This window comes from Rana temporaria, chromosome 5, assembly GCF_905171775.1.
Source record: "Rana temporaria chromosome 5, aRanTem1.1, whole genome shotgun sequence".
Taxonomy (NCBI): Eukaryota; Metazoa; Chordata; class Amphibia; order Anura; family Ranidae; genus Rana; species Rana temporaria.
The window spans coordinates 391,238,279-391,253,581 of record NC_053493.1 but is presented as its reverse complement, the minus strand read 5'-3'; the positions used below and the strand labels follow the sequence as shown (position 1 = coordinate 391,253,581).

The 15,303-nt window shown below is 43.3% G+C and overlaps 1 protein-coding gene across 3 annotated transcripts in view; it reads left to right on the top strand.

The window, feature by feature from the left end:
* The window catches only part of ZHX1 (zinc fingers and homeoboxes 1), a 30,482-nt gene extending 16,415 nt beyond the window's left edge, over window positions 1–14,067 (top strand). Inside the window, exons 2-4 of one of the 3 annotated variants that reach the window (XM_040354920.1) lie at window positions 6,032–6,408; window positions 6,562–8,813; window positions 12,223–14,067. In XM_040354920.1, coding sequence (XP_040210854.1) covers window positions 6,192–6,408; window positions 6,562–8,813; window positions 12,223–12,234 — 2,481 coding nt within the window. In that variant the 5' untranslated portion in view covers window positions 6,032–6,191 and the 3' untranslated portion in view covers window positions 12,235–14,067. Of the gene's footprint in view, window positions 1–6,031; window positions 8,814–12,222 lie in introns of those variants that run through there. The other 2 variants (XM_040354921.1, XM_040354919.1) reach the window with 2 other exon arrangements.
* Window positions 14,068–15,303: the final 1,236 nt, after the last annotated feature.

Genomic DNA, 15,303 nt, shown 5'->3' with positions numbered 1-15,303 from the left:
GAACTGGACCACAAAGCAATGAAAGAAGGGGGCCTGGTCTGATGAATCACATTATTACTTTTAAAGTGGAACTTCTGCTCATTTGTCTCCTTCCCCACTCCGATGCCACATTTGGCACCTTTCGGAGGGGGGCATACCTGTCTTTGATGGGTATCCTGTCCCCACTTCTGGGAGACTGGGTTGCAGTGAATTACGTCAGCAGCTCGGCTCACTCCTCCTTTCCCTGCCGCCAGACCAGTAGGAGAGTGCAGCAGTGCCTCGCGCATGCACAGTAGGGACCCGTAATGCTGCACTGCGGGGTTCTCTTACCAGCAATGGCGACGGCAGCACCTGACAGGAAACATCAGCTGCGGGTGCCGACATTGCTGGACTCAAGGACAGGTAAGTGTCCATTTATTAAAAGTCAGCACCCCGTCCCAACGAGCTTGCGCGCAGAAGCGAACACATACGTGAGCAGCGCCCGCATATGTAAACGGTGTTCAAACCACACATGTGAGGTATCGCCGCGATTGGTAGAGCGAGAGCAATAATTCTAGCCCTAGAGCTCCTCTGTAACTCAAAACATGCAACCTGTAGAATTTTTTAAACGTTGCCTATGAAGATTTTAAAGGGTAAAAGTTTGTCGGCATTCCACGAGCGGACGCAGTTTTGAAGCGTGACATGTTGGGTATGAATTTACTCGGCGTAACATTATGTTTCATAGTATTCAAAAAAATGGGGATAATTTTACTGTTGTCTTATTTTTTTAATTAAAAAAAGTGTAATTTTTTCCCAAAAAAGTGCGCTTGTAAGACCGCTGCGCAAATACGGCGCGACAGAAAGTATTGCAACGATCGCCATTTTATTCTCTAGGGTGTTAGGATAAAAAATATATATAATGTTTGGGGGTTCTAATTAGAGGGAAGAAGATGGCAGTGAAAATAGTTAAAAATGACATTAGAATTGCTGTTTAACTTGTAATGCTTAACTTGTAATACCAACGGCCACCACCAGATGGCGCCAGCTTACACAAGGAAGAGCTGATCTCGATTCAATCGTGATCTCGATTCAATTATGTTCTTTTCACTTCCGGATTATGGCCCCAACAGTGCTCACTAGAATATTCAGAAGTTTAGAAATAATTTTGTAACCAATGCCATCATCGAGTTGAGATGTCAAATCGATTCAGATTTTCAGCAAATCGATTATTTTTTTAACAGGACTGGCGCTGACACTGCATCGGCCCTGAGGAGCTGCGCTCAGGAGTTTTTAGGCGAGGCCACGGCTTCGAATCGTGAATCAAGGTTGTTTTTTGTTTTTTTTGGAGAAAATCGGCCAGCTCTAATCATGAGATGTTTCTTGTGTGACACCTTGATAATGAGACACCTTTTTATAGGCCATCAGTTGAGACTGAACCAGCTGATATTAATTTGCACTGACAAGGGACAGGATTTCTAATTACTGATGGATTTCAGCTGGTGTCTTGGCTTTCCATGCCTTTTTTGCACCTTTTTGGGACCATTGGCATTTATACAGCGATCAGTGCTATAAAAATGCACTGATTACTGTTTCAATGTCACTGGCAGGAAAGGGGTTAACACTAGGGGGCGATCAAGGGGTTAATTGTGTGTTCTAACTGTGGGGGGATAGGATTGACTAGGAGAGCAGACATATGGGCCCGGATTCAGATACAATAGTGTATCTATCGGTGGGCGTAACGTATCTCAGATACACTACGCCGCCGTAAATTAGGGCGCAAGTTCCGTATTCAGAAAGAACTTGCGCCCTAAGTTAAGGTGGCGTAACGTATGTGGTCCAGTGTAAGCCCGCGGAATTCAAATGTGGATGATGTGGGCGTGTTTTATTTAAATTAATTGTGACCCCACGTATTTGAAGTTTTTTTACGAACGGCGCATGCGACGTTCGTGAAAGAATCCCAGTGCGCATGCTCGAAATTACACTGCAAATCGTCATTGCTTTAGACGTGAACGTAACTTATGTACAGCCCTATCCGCAAACGACTGACGTAATCGACGTAAGATTCGACGCTGGCCCGACGTCCATACTTAACATGGGATACCTCTCATATATCAGGGGTAACTTTACGCCGGAAAAAGCCTAACGTAAACTATGTAAAAAAATGCGCCGGGCGGACGTACGTTTCTGAATCGGCGTATCTACCTAATTTGCATATTCCTTGCGTATATCGACGAAAGCGCTACCTAGCGGCCAGCGTAAATATGCAACTAAGATACGACGGCGTAAGAGACTTACGCCGGTCGGATCTTAGGGAAATCTATGCGTAACTGATTCTATGAATCAGTCGCATAGATACGACCCCGCAACTCAGAGTTACGACGGCGTATCCGGAGATACGCCGTCGTAACTGCTATCTGAATCCGGGCCATGGTTTTTCCTACTTAGTATGGCTCCTCTTCCCTGACAGCGCAGGGATTTGTGTGTTTACGCGATCGCGCCAGCCGAGCCACGCACATTGGGTCCCCCACTGTGCAGCGGGCGCGTGCCCTCTAGTGGCCGCTAAAGGAATGGACATACCCATACGGGATTTCGCCCAGGGGAGCCGTTCTGCCGCAGTATATCTGCGTGAGCCGCTCATAACCCTGGAGAGTGCAAAATCCGGTGCAGCTCTGCATAGAAACCAATCAGCTTTCAGTTTTTTTTTTTTTAATGCAATTGAACAAGCTGAAGTTAGATGCTGGGTGGCTATCATGCAGAGCTGCAACATATTTTGCACTCTCCAGTTTTAGTAAAGCAACCCCATAACATGTCCCCTGCAACAACAAAAAAAGCTGCCTGCTCACAATTTATTTTTTTGCATCAGTTCTACTTTATTGTTGGAGGACCCAAAAGATTTCGGAAGTCGGTGATCAGTGTAATCTGGAGCAGACTTTGTAAGAAATTACCATGCTTGTAACACAGGAGCCAGCAACAGACGCATTCACTTGTGGTATCATGTGATCGCTCAAGTCCTTGGTGGGTCACTGTGACCTTTTGTAGTTATTTGTTATATTATAGTTTGTCACAAAGCATACCCTCATTTGTTAATGGAAACTATTAACCACTTCAGCCCCTGACCATTTTGTTGCTAAATGACCAGGCCACTTTTTGCGATTCGGCACTGCGTCGCTTTAACTGACAATTGCGCAGTCGTGTGACGTGGTTTTCCAAATAAAATTTGACGTCTATTTTTTCCCCACAAATAGAGCTTTCTTTTGGTGGTATTTGATGTGATCACCTCTGCGGTTTTTATTTTTTGCGCTATAAACAAAAATAGAGCGACGATTTTGAAAAAAAATCTATATTTTTAACTTTTTGCTATAATAAATATCCCCCAAAAAGATATAAAAAAAAAAACATTTTTTTCCCTCAGTTTAGGCCGATACGTATTCTTCTACATATTTTTGGTAAAAAAAAATCGCAATAAGCGTTTATTGATCGGTTTGCGCAAAAGTTATAGCGTCTACAACAGGGATAGTTTTATAGCATTTTTATAATTTTTTTTTTTTTTACTAGTAATGGTGACGATCAGATATTTTTATCATGACTGCGAGGGGGCGTGGCTTGCTGTGGCATGTCATTGATCGTTTTCCCGATGACAGGGAACACGATCGGCGACAGTGTCAGTTAGGCAAAATGGGGAGATGTTGCGTCTACACTAACATCTCCCCTTTCTATGTCTCCGTGAGACGATCACGGGTATGCCTACGGCAATCGAGTCCGCGGGCACACTCACGGAGATCGCGGCAGGCGCACGCCCGCAACAAACGCTTTTTAAAGGGGACGTCCTTGCCATGCTGCAAACGTATATCTGCGGGCGGCAATCGGTTAATAGAATATCCTACGAACTGTTGAAAAATTTAAAGTCCGCAACTACAAAAACAATGGCTGCTGACTTTTAGGCTGCTTTCACACTGAGCAGCGCTAGGCGTTGGCGGTAAAGTGCTGCTATTTTTCCCGTCTTTTTTTTGCGACGCTTTTTGGCCGCTAGCAGGGCACTTTTAACCCCCGCTAGTGGCCGAAAAAGGGTTAAAAATGCCCGGTATGGCTGTGATTGACAGCAGTGGGAGCCAATTGGGAGATGGAGAGAGCTTCTGCTCTCGTGCACATCACTGGATCGAGATTGGGCTGAGGTAAGTATATATGTGATTCTGCACTTCAGGGCTGCGTCTGCTGCTATTTGTCACAGCAGAAGCCAAGCAGTGGGTGCCAACCAGTGGATGTCAGCCGGCACCCACCGATTGTCAAGAAGAAACACAGGATGGAGCTCTGCCTATGTAAACAAGACAGAGCTCCATTCTTACAGCAGGGAATGTGATGGATTTTCTTTCCCTGCAAAGCAGGGAAAGAAAATCCATCACATCCCTTAAAGGGGTTGTAAAGGTTTGGGGGTTGTAAGTGTAAAAAATAAATAAGTAAAAAAATAAAAATTAAAACGCCCCTGTCCCCGGTAGCTCGCGCTTATAAGTGAAAGCACGCGTAAGTTCCGCCCACGTATGTAAGCGTCGTTCAAACCACACATGTGAGGTGTCGCCGCGTGCGTTAGAGCATGTGCAACAATTCTAGCACTAGACCTCCTCTGTAACTCTAAAATGGTAACCTGTAAAAAAAATGTAAGCGTCCCACTGTGGCTGTTGGACTGTTTTCCAGGGGAAGTGTCATGGACCTTGGAATGCGGAAGTGTTCCTCCTTGAAATCTGTTACACAGTGGGGGGGTCTTCTGCCCTGTCTTAAGGCTCCAGACGGCTCCATTGTTCTGTGTCTGGCTATTGTGTACATTGATTGCCCCCCTGGGGTTCTGTCTCATTACACATAGCAGTCCTTCTATCCAAGCTATATAATAATGTTTATTTAAGGCTGGCTTCACACTAGTGCGAATTGGTTCTTTATGGAGCCGGATCACATATCTCCTTTGCAGATGCAGAGCGGCTTGCACAGAAGTCCTGTGTGTCTTTGGCTCTGTTTCAGGGCCGAATTCAGGCAAAAATCTGGCCCTGATTTTGTCCCTGAAAAGGAGAACAGGGACGCACTGGACTCCTGCTGCTAACCACATCTGGCAATAGTGGGAACCCAGCCTTAGGCCCTTTTCACACTTGTCTCACGATTTGGGACTGCAAAATCGCATATCAAGTCATTCTCCATGATTTTCAATGACTACCATTCATATTAGCACAACTTTAAGACGTACCGACTTCAAAGTAGTCCCTGCACTTTTTTTTTTTTTTTTTAAATCGGCATGGGTTCCCCCTTCAAGAGTATACCAGGCCCTTCGGTCTGGTATGGATTTTAAGGGGAACACCCACACTGAAAAAACGGCGTGGGGGTCCTCCCAAAATCCATACCAGACCCTTAACTGAGCACGGTTAGGAACGCCTCTCCCCTCCTGAACCAAACCAGACGGCATGCCCTTAACATGGGGGGTGGGTGCTTTGGGGCAGTGGTGGCTATTGTGCCCCCCACCACAAAGCACCTTGTCCCCTTGTGGATGAGGACAAGGGCCTCTTCCCGACAACCCTGGCCGTTGGTTGTCTGGGTCTGCGGGCGGGGGGCTTATCGGAATCTGGGAGCCCCCCCAGATCCCGGCCCCCCACCCTATGGGTACCCCTACCCATTCACCTAGGAAAAAAGTGTCAAAAATAAAACACACTGCACCGTTGTTTAAAGTAATTTATTAGGCAGCTCCGGGGGTCTCTTCCGACTTCTTCTGCCCTCGCTGGCTCTTCTGCCTCCTCCGCTGAATGCCAGTCTTCTTTTTTTATTTTTTTTACATTATTGAGAATGGAAAAAAAAAAGGGAGGGCCGCCAGAGATTGGTGGGGAACAGAAGTGAGAACTATAGTGAGGAGGCTCCGCTGTTCGAGCCTCGGGAGGTATAGGAAGACCCATGGGTAACTCGACCAACCAAACGCTACTTGTAACGGAAATACCGCATTTAGGTGGACTTGTCCTTTTGTAACTTTCCAACCTATTTGACTGAATGTTCAGATGGTTCCCTACATTCAATAATTGTCTTTTTGTTTTATCATGTTTTGCAGGTGCCCTTTATGAACATGACTTAATAACAACATGCTACAGCATTGATTAAATGCTTCGGAGAAAAAAGATTTGAGAAACGTTGGGACTTCAAAGAGGTGGTTACAGGCGGCTGTACCACCACAACTACACAAGACTTTGTAATTGTTTTTTTACAGCACGATGGCGAGTAAACGGAAATCAACAACTCCTTGCATGGTGCTTGCAAGTGAGCATGACCCAGATGAAGAAATGAATTCCGATGCCGAGGAAGGTCCGCCGTTGGTAGCAAGCGTGGAAAAACCCGCTCCGGAAAGCGCTGTGCCTGAGGGGGTGACAAAGGATGGAGAGGCACTTGAACCTAATGATTCAGACAATCAGCCAAGCAAAATAGTTGAAGGTGGTTATGAATGTAAATATTGTTCATTTCGAACTCCGGACTTAAATATGTTTACCTTTCATGTAGATTCTGAGCATCCCAACGTTGTACTAAATTCTTCCTATTTTTGTGTGGAGTGTAATTTTCTCACTAAACGGTATGATTCGCTTTCAGAGCACAACACGAAGCACCATCCCGGGGAGGAGAACTTTAAGTTAACCATGGTTAAGCGCAACAACCAGACGATTTTCGAACAGACTGTTAACGATCTGACTTTTGACGGCAGTTTTGTCCAAGAGAAGAACCAGGAACAGCCAGAGTCTAACTCTTCTGCGATTTCAATCAGTAAAACTCCAATAATGAAAATAATGAAGGAAAAATCTGAGAAGAAAAGATTCAGTGTACCACAGAATGCAGGAGAAGATCGAGTAGAGGAGAAAGAAAATATAGAAAGTGAGCCAAAGGTGAAACCAACCGAAGAGCCCAAGACTGCTCCAGTTTTAACAGAACCTGTAAAAAGAAATGCTACAATAATTACCAGAGCCCAGGAGTTGCCAAAACCGGTTGTAACGTCTGCTACTGTACTTCAGCCTGGGCTGGCACAGGTTATCACAGCTGTCCAGGCGCAGCAAAATATTCTTTCAAAAGTCTTAATACCCGTCAACAGCATTCCAACATACAATGCAGCATTAGACAACAATTCTCTTTTGCTTAGTAACTACAACAAGTTTCCATACCCAACCGTTGCAGAGATATCACTTCTTGCTGCTCAAACGAAATGCACAGAGGAGCAAATTAAAATCTGGTTTTCAGCCCAGCGACTAAAACATGGTGTTAGTTGGACACCAGAAGAAGTAGAAGATGCACGAAGGAAGCAGTTTAATGGCACGGTGCATACTGTCCCTCAGACTATAACCGTGATTCCTGCACAGATTTCATCAGCCACTAATGGCCTGCCTTCCATTCTGCAGGCGTGCCAAATAGTTGGACAGCCTGGCCTTGTTCTCACCCAAGTTACAGGAACAAACGCACTACCGGTATCTACTCCAATAGCACTGACTGTGGCTGGTGTCCCGAATAATGCGCAGTTCCATGCAAGCCAAATTCCGCAGGCCCATCCGGTGACTGAAACAAAAAGAATTGCCGCTATCCCAAGTCCACATCTCCCAAAGCAGGAGCCCACCTTGATAGCCGATATTTTTGGTCTACGCACAAAGAAGTCAAAAGAACAGTTATCGGCTCTAAAAATGAGCTATCTGAGGAACCAGTATCCTCACAATAGTGAAATTGAACGACTTATTAGATTAACAAGCTTAACTAAAGGAGAGATTAAAAAGTGGTTTAGTGACACTCGGTATAACCAAAGAAATGCCAAAGGCAGTCATGGTATGCATCTTAGCGGTGACCCTAGTGGTGCCATCATTATTGATTCTAGTGATGAAATATGCGAATCCCCAACCTCTGGAGTAATAACTTCTCAACCAAGGCAGGCAAGTTGGAACCCATTTCCAGATTTTACTCCCCAGAAATTCAAAGAAAAGACTGTGGAACAATTGCAGACTCTGGAGGAAAGCTTCCTTAGCAACTCCGTGCCGACGGACGAGGAGCTGAGTAAGTTAAGAGTTGTCACTAAACTTACAAAGCGAGAAATTGATGCCTGGTTTGCAGAAAAAAGAAAATCGATGGGAATAAAAGAGGAGCCAGGTGCTTTAAATGAGAGTCTAGACCAAGAAATAAAAGAAGAAATGGATGAGGCTTTGGTCGCAGCAAAAATGGCGAAAAAGACCCCAGAGCAGTTGGCAATACTTAAAAATACCTTTATTCGTACACAATGGCCAACTCGAGTAGAATATGACCAGCTCGCGCAGGAAACTGGACTGGCTAGAAGTGACATTATTGGGTGGTTTGGAGATACCAGGTATGCTGCTAAACATAATAATCTGAGGTGGGTCTATGAGTATCAAATATCCAAAAGGACCAGTTCGGGAGTTATGAACGGGCGGAGTAATACACGTAGAAGGGGGAGAGGCAGACCCAGGGGTAGAGGACGAGGCAGGCCTAGAGGTCGGCCAAAGAGAAAGAGGACAAACAGTTGGGAGAGGCCACCTCCACCAGTGAAGCAAAAGACTGGAAAAGCACTGCTGAAAGACTACTATTTAATGAATAAATTTCTCATTGAGGAGGACTTGGATGAATTGGTTTCAAAATCTCAGTTGGGTTATGAGCAGGTGAGGGAGTGGTTTGCCGTGCGGATGCAAAGAGAAGATGCAGGTTTGGATCCCTTTGAAGACGATGAGGAAGATGATGAAAACCTGTTTGATGATTTGGACGACGACGAAGAAGAAATTGAATCTGATGACAGTGACAATTGGGAGCCCCCAAAACACGTCAAGCGCAGGCTTTCAAAATTGGAGGAGAATTGCCGAGTAAGTAAATGCCTATAAAATTCTTACTTGTATCATCACCTTCTCTCTCCCCATATATGTTTTTTTTTTATTTATTTAAATTTGAATTTTAAAAATATACCTAAATCGAAAATTGTAGACACAAAGTCAGGGATCCCCTCTTAGATCATTGTCACCATTGGAAATGTACTACTGTATTTCTGTTCTGGTGATGGCTCAAAATCTAAATCTAGAGAAAGTGGTGACCAGGACAAATAGAGCAGCAAATCTCCCAAAGGCCCCATTCACACCTCAGCGTTTTGTAGCTGGAGGAGAGAAAAATCCACTACTCTCTATGGAGACTCCCAAGTCGCCTAAAGCTCAAAGTTCTGGAGCTTTTTTTTTTGTAGCTCAAATCCACAGATTGGTGTGTTTGCTTTAAAAAAAAAAAAAAATGCATGGAAATGCTCGATTTGTAAATTATTGAGCATTTTTTTTTGTGCTTTTTGATGTGTGTTTTTGAGCATTTTTTTCCTAAATGCAATAATTAAGTTATTTAATTATAATGATACATAAATAAATTAAACCTTAAGTATTAACCCCTAATCCTAAAGTAAATAAATAATAGGTACATTAATAATAAAATAAATTAACCCCCTAACAAAAAAAAGGTTAAACTATATTAATTAATAAATAAAAGTGGATGAAAAAGCTGAAATGGCAACAAATGATGAAACTGATGCTATTTTTCTCTATTGGCTAATAAAAATGAATAAAAAAAAAAACCAAAACTCCAAAATGCGATGCTCAGGTGTGACTGTGACAGACGACATTAAACTTTGACAGAGTTTTTTTTTATTTTTTACATGAGCTATTTTTCATAACCGCTTAGTGCAGTGGTTCTCAACCTTTCTAGTGCCGTGACCCCTTGATAAAATTTCCGAAGTTGTGGGGACCCCTAACAGTTAAATTATTTTCATAGCATAGTGTTGTCAGCACCCAAGGCAAAACAAGTAATTTGCGCTCCTAACCCACGGACATTTAGCGCTCCCTGAGTCCCTTCCACTCGTACAGTATTAAAACCCTTCATGGTACATTTTAGGATTTACCACTCTCTCTGTTCTAATTTCTTTCCCTTTTATCTCTCTATCCTAATTTCTTGTTCCTTCTCTTACTCCATGGTGGGGGGGAGTTGGGATGAGTGGCAGTGCTGGGGGGAGTTCTGATCAGACAACTTTGGTGCTCTTGATCAAGGTCATCTGCTAATCTAATGCCGCGTACACACGATCATTTTTCGGCTTGTAAAAAACAATGTTTTTCAGCCTCTAGAAAAAACGATTTTTTTTTCCAACTTCATCATTAAAACGACGTTGCCCACACACGATCATTAAAAAAAAAAAAAAAATGCTCTATCAAAGCACGGTGACGTACAACACGTACAACGGCACTATAAAGGGGAAGTTCCATGCGGATGACGCCACCCTTGGGGCTGCTTTAGCTGATTCCGTGTTAGTAAAAGACGATTCACGCTTTTCTGTCTGTTACAGCGTGATGAATGTGCTTACTCCATTCCGAGCGGTAATTTTACCAGAACGAGCCCTCCTGTTTCATAACTTGCTTCTGAGCATGCGCGGGTTTTTCACGTTGTTTTAGCCCACACACGATAATTTTTTTACAACCCGAAAAACGACATTGTTTAAAACGTCATTAAAAAATGCAGCATGTTCGAATTTTTTTTTTTGTCGTTTTTTTAGAACCCGAAAAATGATGTGAAGCCCACACATGATCATTTTTAAATTACATTTTTAAAAAATGTAATTTTTTACAAGCCGAAAAATGATCGTGTGTACGCGGCATGAGAACTGCAGTGGGGACTTTTATCGGCAGCTATATTCACAGGTAGTGTTACTCACTAAAAGCCTTTTAACTTTTGGAGACTGAAAAGCCAAATTCTGTTATGCCAGTGTTTTCAGTTTACCTTTGCTTCCTCATTCACCATTCTTCTCTATAACGATGCACCAAGAGGCACGGTCTAATGCACATTGTAAAGGTCATAGTAGATGTGCAGACCTGGGAACTAAAAGTAACATTTCAACACATTATTTTCTTGCTCTGACCCAAGGTTAAAGCTTAGGGGTCCCCACACAGGCTTATGGAGTCCAGTAAGAAGGATGCCACTTGTTTTTGAAGGGTGCAGTCTGGGGAAAGTTTCACTTAGACCTAAGATATACAGTCAAAATGAAAGATTCCTGACTGCCTCACCTGGCTGTGTTGTAGACAAAAAGGAAGCAGCCTAAGTTCAATGTATCGCAGCCACGCCTCCACCACGTTTTGTCCCACCCCTCAGGGCTTAACCACTTGACACCCCCCCCCCCCCCCCTAATGACGGGCCATTGTTTGCGACACGGCACTGTGTTACTTTAACTGGCCATTGCACGGTTGTTCGATGATGTACCCACAGAAAAATTGTCCTTCCCCCCAGAAGTAGAGCTTTCTTTTGATGTTTTTTTTTTTTTTGCGTTTATAAGCAAAAAAAAACAAAAACATTTGTTACTTTCTACTAGAGCTGCACGATTCTGGCCAAAATGAGAATCACAATTGTTTTTGCTTAGAATAAAGATCACGATTCTCACACGATTCTTGCGGCGTAAAATCTTTCACATTATGGGGAAAAAAAACGTTGTTTTTTCAGAAAAATTGCATTTGAAAGACCGATGCGCAAATAAAAAGTCCTTTCCATCCCCTTGCTTTGAGTGACATACATTACCTTTCACAATGAACTGTGGATCACCCCCCATATTATGATAAACATCCAGGAATGTGCATGTGTCCAAGCTACTGCACGAGATATGTAAAAACCCCTGTCACTCGAAGCAAGGGGACGGAAAGGACTTTTTATTTAGACAGGTTTTTATCTGGAAGTCTGTTAATTTTCACTGAACAATAAAAGAGGATTGCTCAGAGCTGGATTAACTCTGTGTGGCAAGACTGGGCACAGATGATAGGAAATCGTATAATGTACATTGTGACATCAAAAAAAAAAAAACATTTTTGGGTTTACATCCACTTTAAATTGCACCCGGCTTCCAACTAAAAAAAGTTCACTGTATTGTGGAGCTACAGAGTCATATACATACTTTTCACTCCTCCGCTCCTCTGTTCAAGTGTAGGGAAAGCCCCGTGTAAAGTTGTTGGGAGTGTATGTTGATTTTTCCATGTGACATCGCTGATTGTCCACGTCACATGCTTCTCTATGCTTTTGAAGCATCCAGCATTTTCCCCAGCTCTCTGCATTAAACAGGGGAGCAAAGGACAGACTGAGGATATACTGCTGGGAATGGGAGGACTGAAGGAAACCTGTTGCTTTCCGTTCTGAATGGGCTTTGTTTTAAATTGAATAATTAGCAAATCAAAATGTCTTATTTTTAATTTTTTTCTTCTTTTTAAATAGGCTGTAGAATAGAAAAGAAGAAAAGACGTGGACATCCAGTTTTGCTGTGAAAGTCCTGGGAGTCCTCTCTTCTGAACGCTCCGGAGTACAATAACAGAAGACGCACGATGGTCTCTGCAGGGAAGGAGCAGCAAAATCGCATGCTGTGCCAAAGTAGCCACACTGCAGACAGGACTATGCTGTAAATACAACTTAAGCGATGTGGGCAGCACACAACTTGTACAATTCAGATTTTAATACATTTTTACTGACGTAATTATCCCTTTTTTTTTTTCACTTTTTTTTGTATCCATAGACCTTATTTTGTGTGAGGCAGGGAGGTCTATAATAACAAACAACGGTGACCACTAGTTCTATTTTTTCCTTTTTTTTGTTTGTTTGTTTGATATGCCTATCATAACTGTTTTAGGAATATAAATCTAGATTTTGCTGCCCGTGTCATTTTGACATGTAATAAGCTTTTTAGCTTGGAGCGACCAAACATTTTTTGCCTGTTAAGAAATGAGCTATGCCACATGGAACGGCATCCATTGACGTGCTCAGTATTTATGTGCAGCTTTACATAAACCTGTTGCATTTTATATTTTAAATGTTATACTGTACATCCTTATGACCCCCCCCCCCCACCACCACTTCTACCAGCCCCCCGCCCATGGGCTCGTTCATAGTAGAGCTACACTAGATGCATTTTTCTGCACTTTAGAGTTAAAATCCAAATTGTGTTTCTGATCCCCAATTAAAATGATTCTAAATCAAGAAAAAGGTAAAAAATGTCAGGTTACATTAACCGAACATGGCAGACATAGCAAGGGTGCTCAACCTGTGGCCCTCCAGCTGTTGCGAAACTGCAAGTCCCATGGTGCCTCAGCCTTTGGGAGTCATGCTTGAAACTGTCAGCCTTGCAATGCACCATGGGACTTGTAGTTCCACAACAGCTGGAGGGCCACATGTTGAGCACCGATGCATTTTTAGAAAGAGAAGAATAAAAAAAAATTCTCTATATATTTGTATTTTTAAAGTAATGATGTTCGTCGCCTAAAAAGAAAAAAAATCTAAAAGGCAGTTCCATGCAATAGAAAAGCTCTTCTCCTTGTCTCCCTGGGGGCCGTCCTTCCACCTTTTTGGTGGCCTGTGTCCTCTTTCAGCCCAGCCCAAAATTCGGGCTAAAATCGGACCTGAAACGGTGAATGAGGACACACTGGACTCCTACTGTGAGCCAATGCGTGCTCATATGTGAATCCAGCCTTAATATTCAACACTTTTTGGACTTTGTGGTGCCTGTGCTTCTTCCAACCTCTGCACTATTACAGATCATGTTGATCGTATAGGTCAAAGGATGGAACTCAACAGCACACGGCGGGGCACTGATATCCGAGATTTTCAGAGGTAGCTCATCCATTGTCTAAACTGCTCGAACCCCCTCCCCAGCTCGTTATCTAACACATGTGCACGCTCCATAGACATAAATAGGCCATGTAATCAGATCCTCTGTCTACGGCTCTTTTCAAGTCCACTTTCACATACAAAGTTGGTAACACTCATCTGCTAAGCACCTCTGAGGCTAATGCGGGCCATAGATGATTTGATTTTTTTTTTTTTTTAATCAGCTGTCAGCTACTTCTGTGCCAGAATACATTAATCAGTACTGCAGCTGCTGATCGAATGAAAGTTTAAAAATATTCCCGTTTCACAGAAGTCTGTGGTTGGATCAACTTCTGTCGAGCGGGAACAGCCACTGATGGATGCAAATCCAGCCAGTTCAGAAGGGACCACCCCAATTTCGATTCATCTATGGCCAGCTTAAAGGGGTTGTAAAGGTAAAAGTTTTTTTACCTTGATGCATCCTATGCATTAAGGTAAAAAAACATCTGACAGCACCGCCCCCCCCCCAAGCCCCCGGTTTACTCACCTCACCCCTCGAAAGTCCCGTGCGCGTTCTCGTCCTCCTGTTCGGTTCCCAGCCTGGTCGTTGATTGGCTAGGCTGAGCGGATTGATAGCAGCGCAGCCATTGGCTGGCGCTGCTGTCAATCACAGCGGATAACGCGGCGCGCCGGAGGGCGGGCCGAGTGATACAGTCGGCGGCTATGGCCGCCGCTGTATCACGGGAGCGCGCTCGCAAAAGCTTTCCACCATGCGAGGGAGCTCGCATGAATGTGGAAAGCTTTTGCGAGGAGGAGCAGAGACAGCCGCCGAGGGACCCCAGAAGACACGGATCGTGGCCACTCTGTGCAAAACGAACTGCACAGCGGAGGTAAGTATAACATGTTTGTTATTTTTAAACCAAACATTTTTTGACTTTAGTGTCCCTTTTAAGTCATCAAGGAAGTTATGTTAAGGTGCCTCAAACCAGCACTACTCAACAAACCACGTCCTGACGCGTTTCGCCCTGGCCACTAGGTCTTAGTTATAGAGAGCTTTTCTTGCTTGCTTGGAGCTGTGCTTCAATTTCCTTAACACCTTGTGACATAGCCCAGCCCACTGGCCTAGGAAGTTCCTGCAAAGGAGTATAAAGCCCAATGTGTTTTTGCACAGAGATCAATGCATTTAGAAAGGAATCTAATGTGAACGAGCCCTAAAAAGTTCAGATTCACATTTAGTTTTTTTTGTTGAGAAAACTTACATTTTGTATATTTTATTGCCTGCTTGGTTGCCAAGTGTAATTGTTTGCAGAAAAGCAAAATTTCTGTTGTGATTTTTCTTATACGGCTCTGCAAAATGGTATCACTGAATGGAAGTTTGCAGCGGCCAGTGACCGCCATTTTACTTGTACCTTTGTTCAATTTTGTGCTCTTAGTTTTGGAATTGTAATGTTCAGTATCCAGAGTTTTTTTTTTTTTTTTGCACAAACTTCTAAACTCCGTACTAAATATATTTTTGTTTCCCTCATTCATCTTGGTTACAAAATAGCTGTATGTGAACCTATAACATAGATATTTGTCTTGTTTACTACACTACTAGTTCAGTTTACTCAAACCTTCAGAGATCCACATTCTTCAAGGATGATGCTGTGAAAGAGATTTTGGTACACCTAATCCTAATTTACCTAAAGGGACCCTGGCATGTTTCTAAAGGTATAAAAA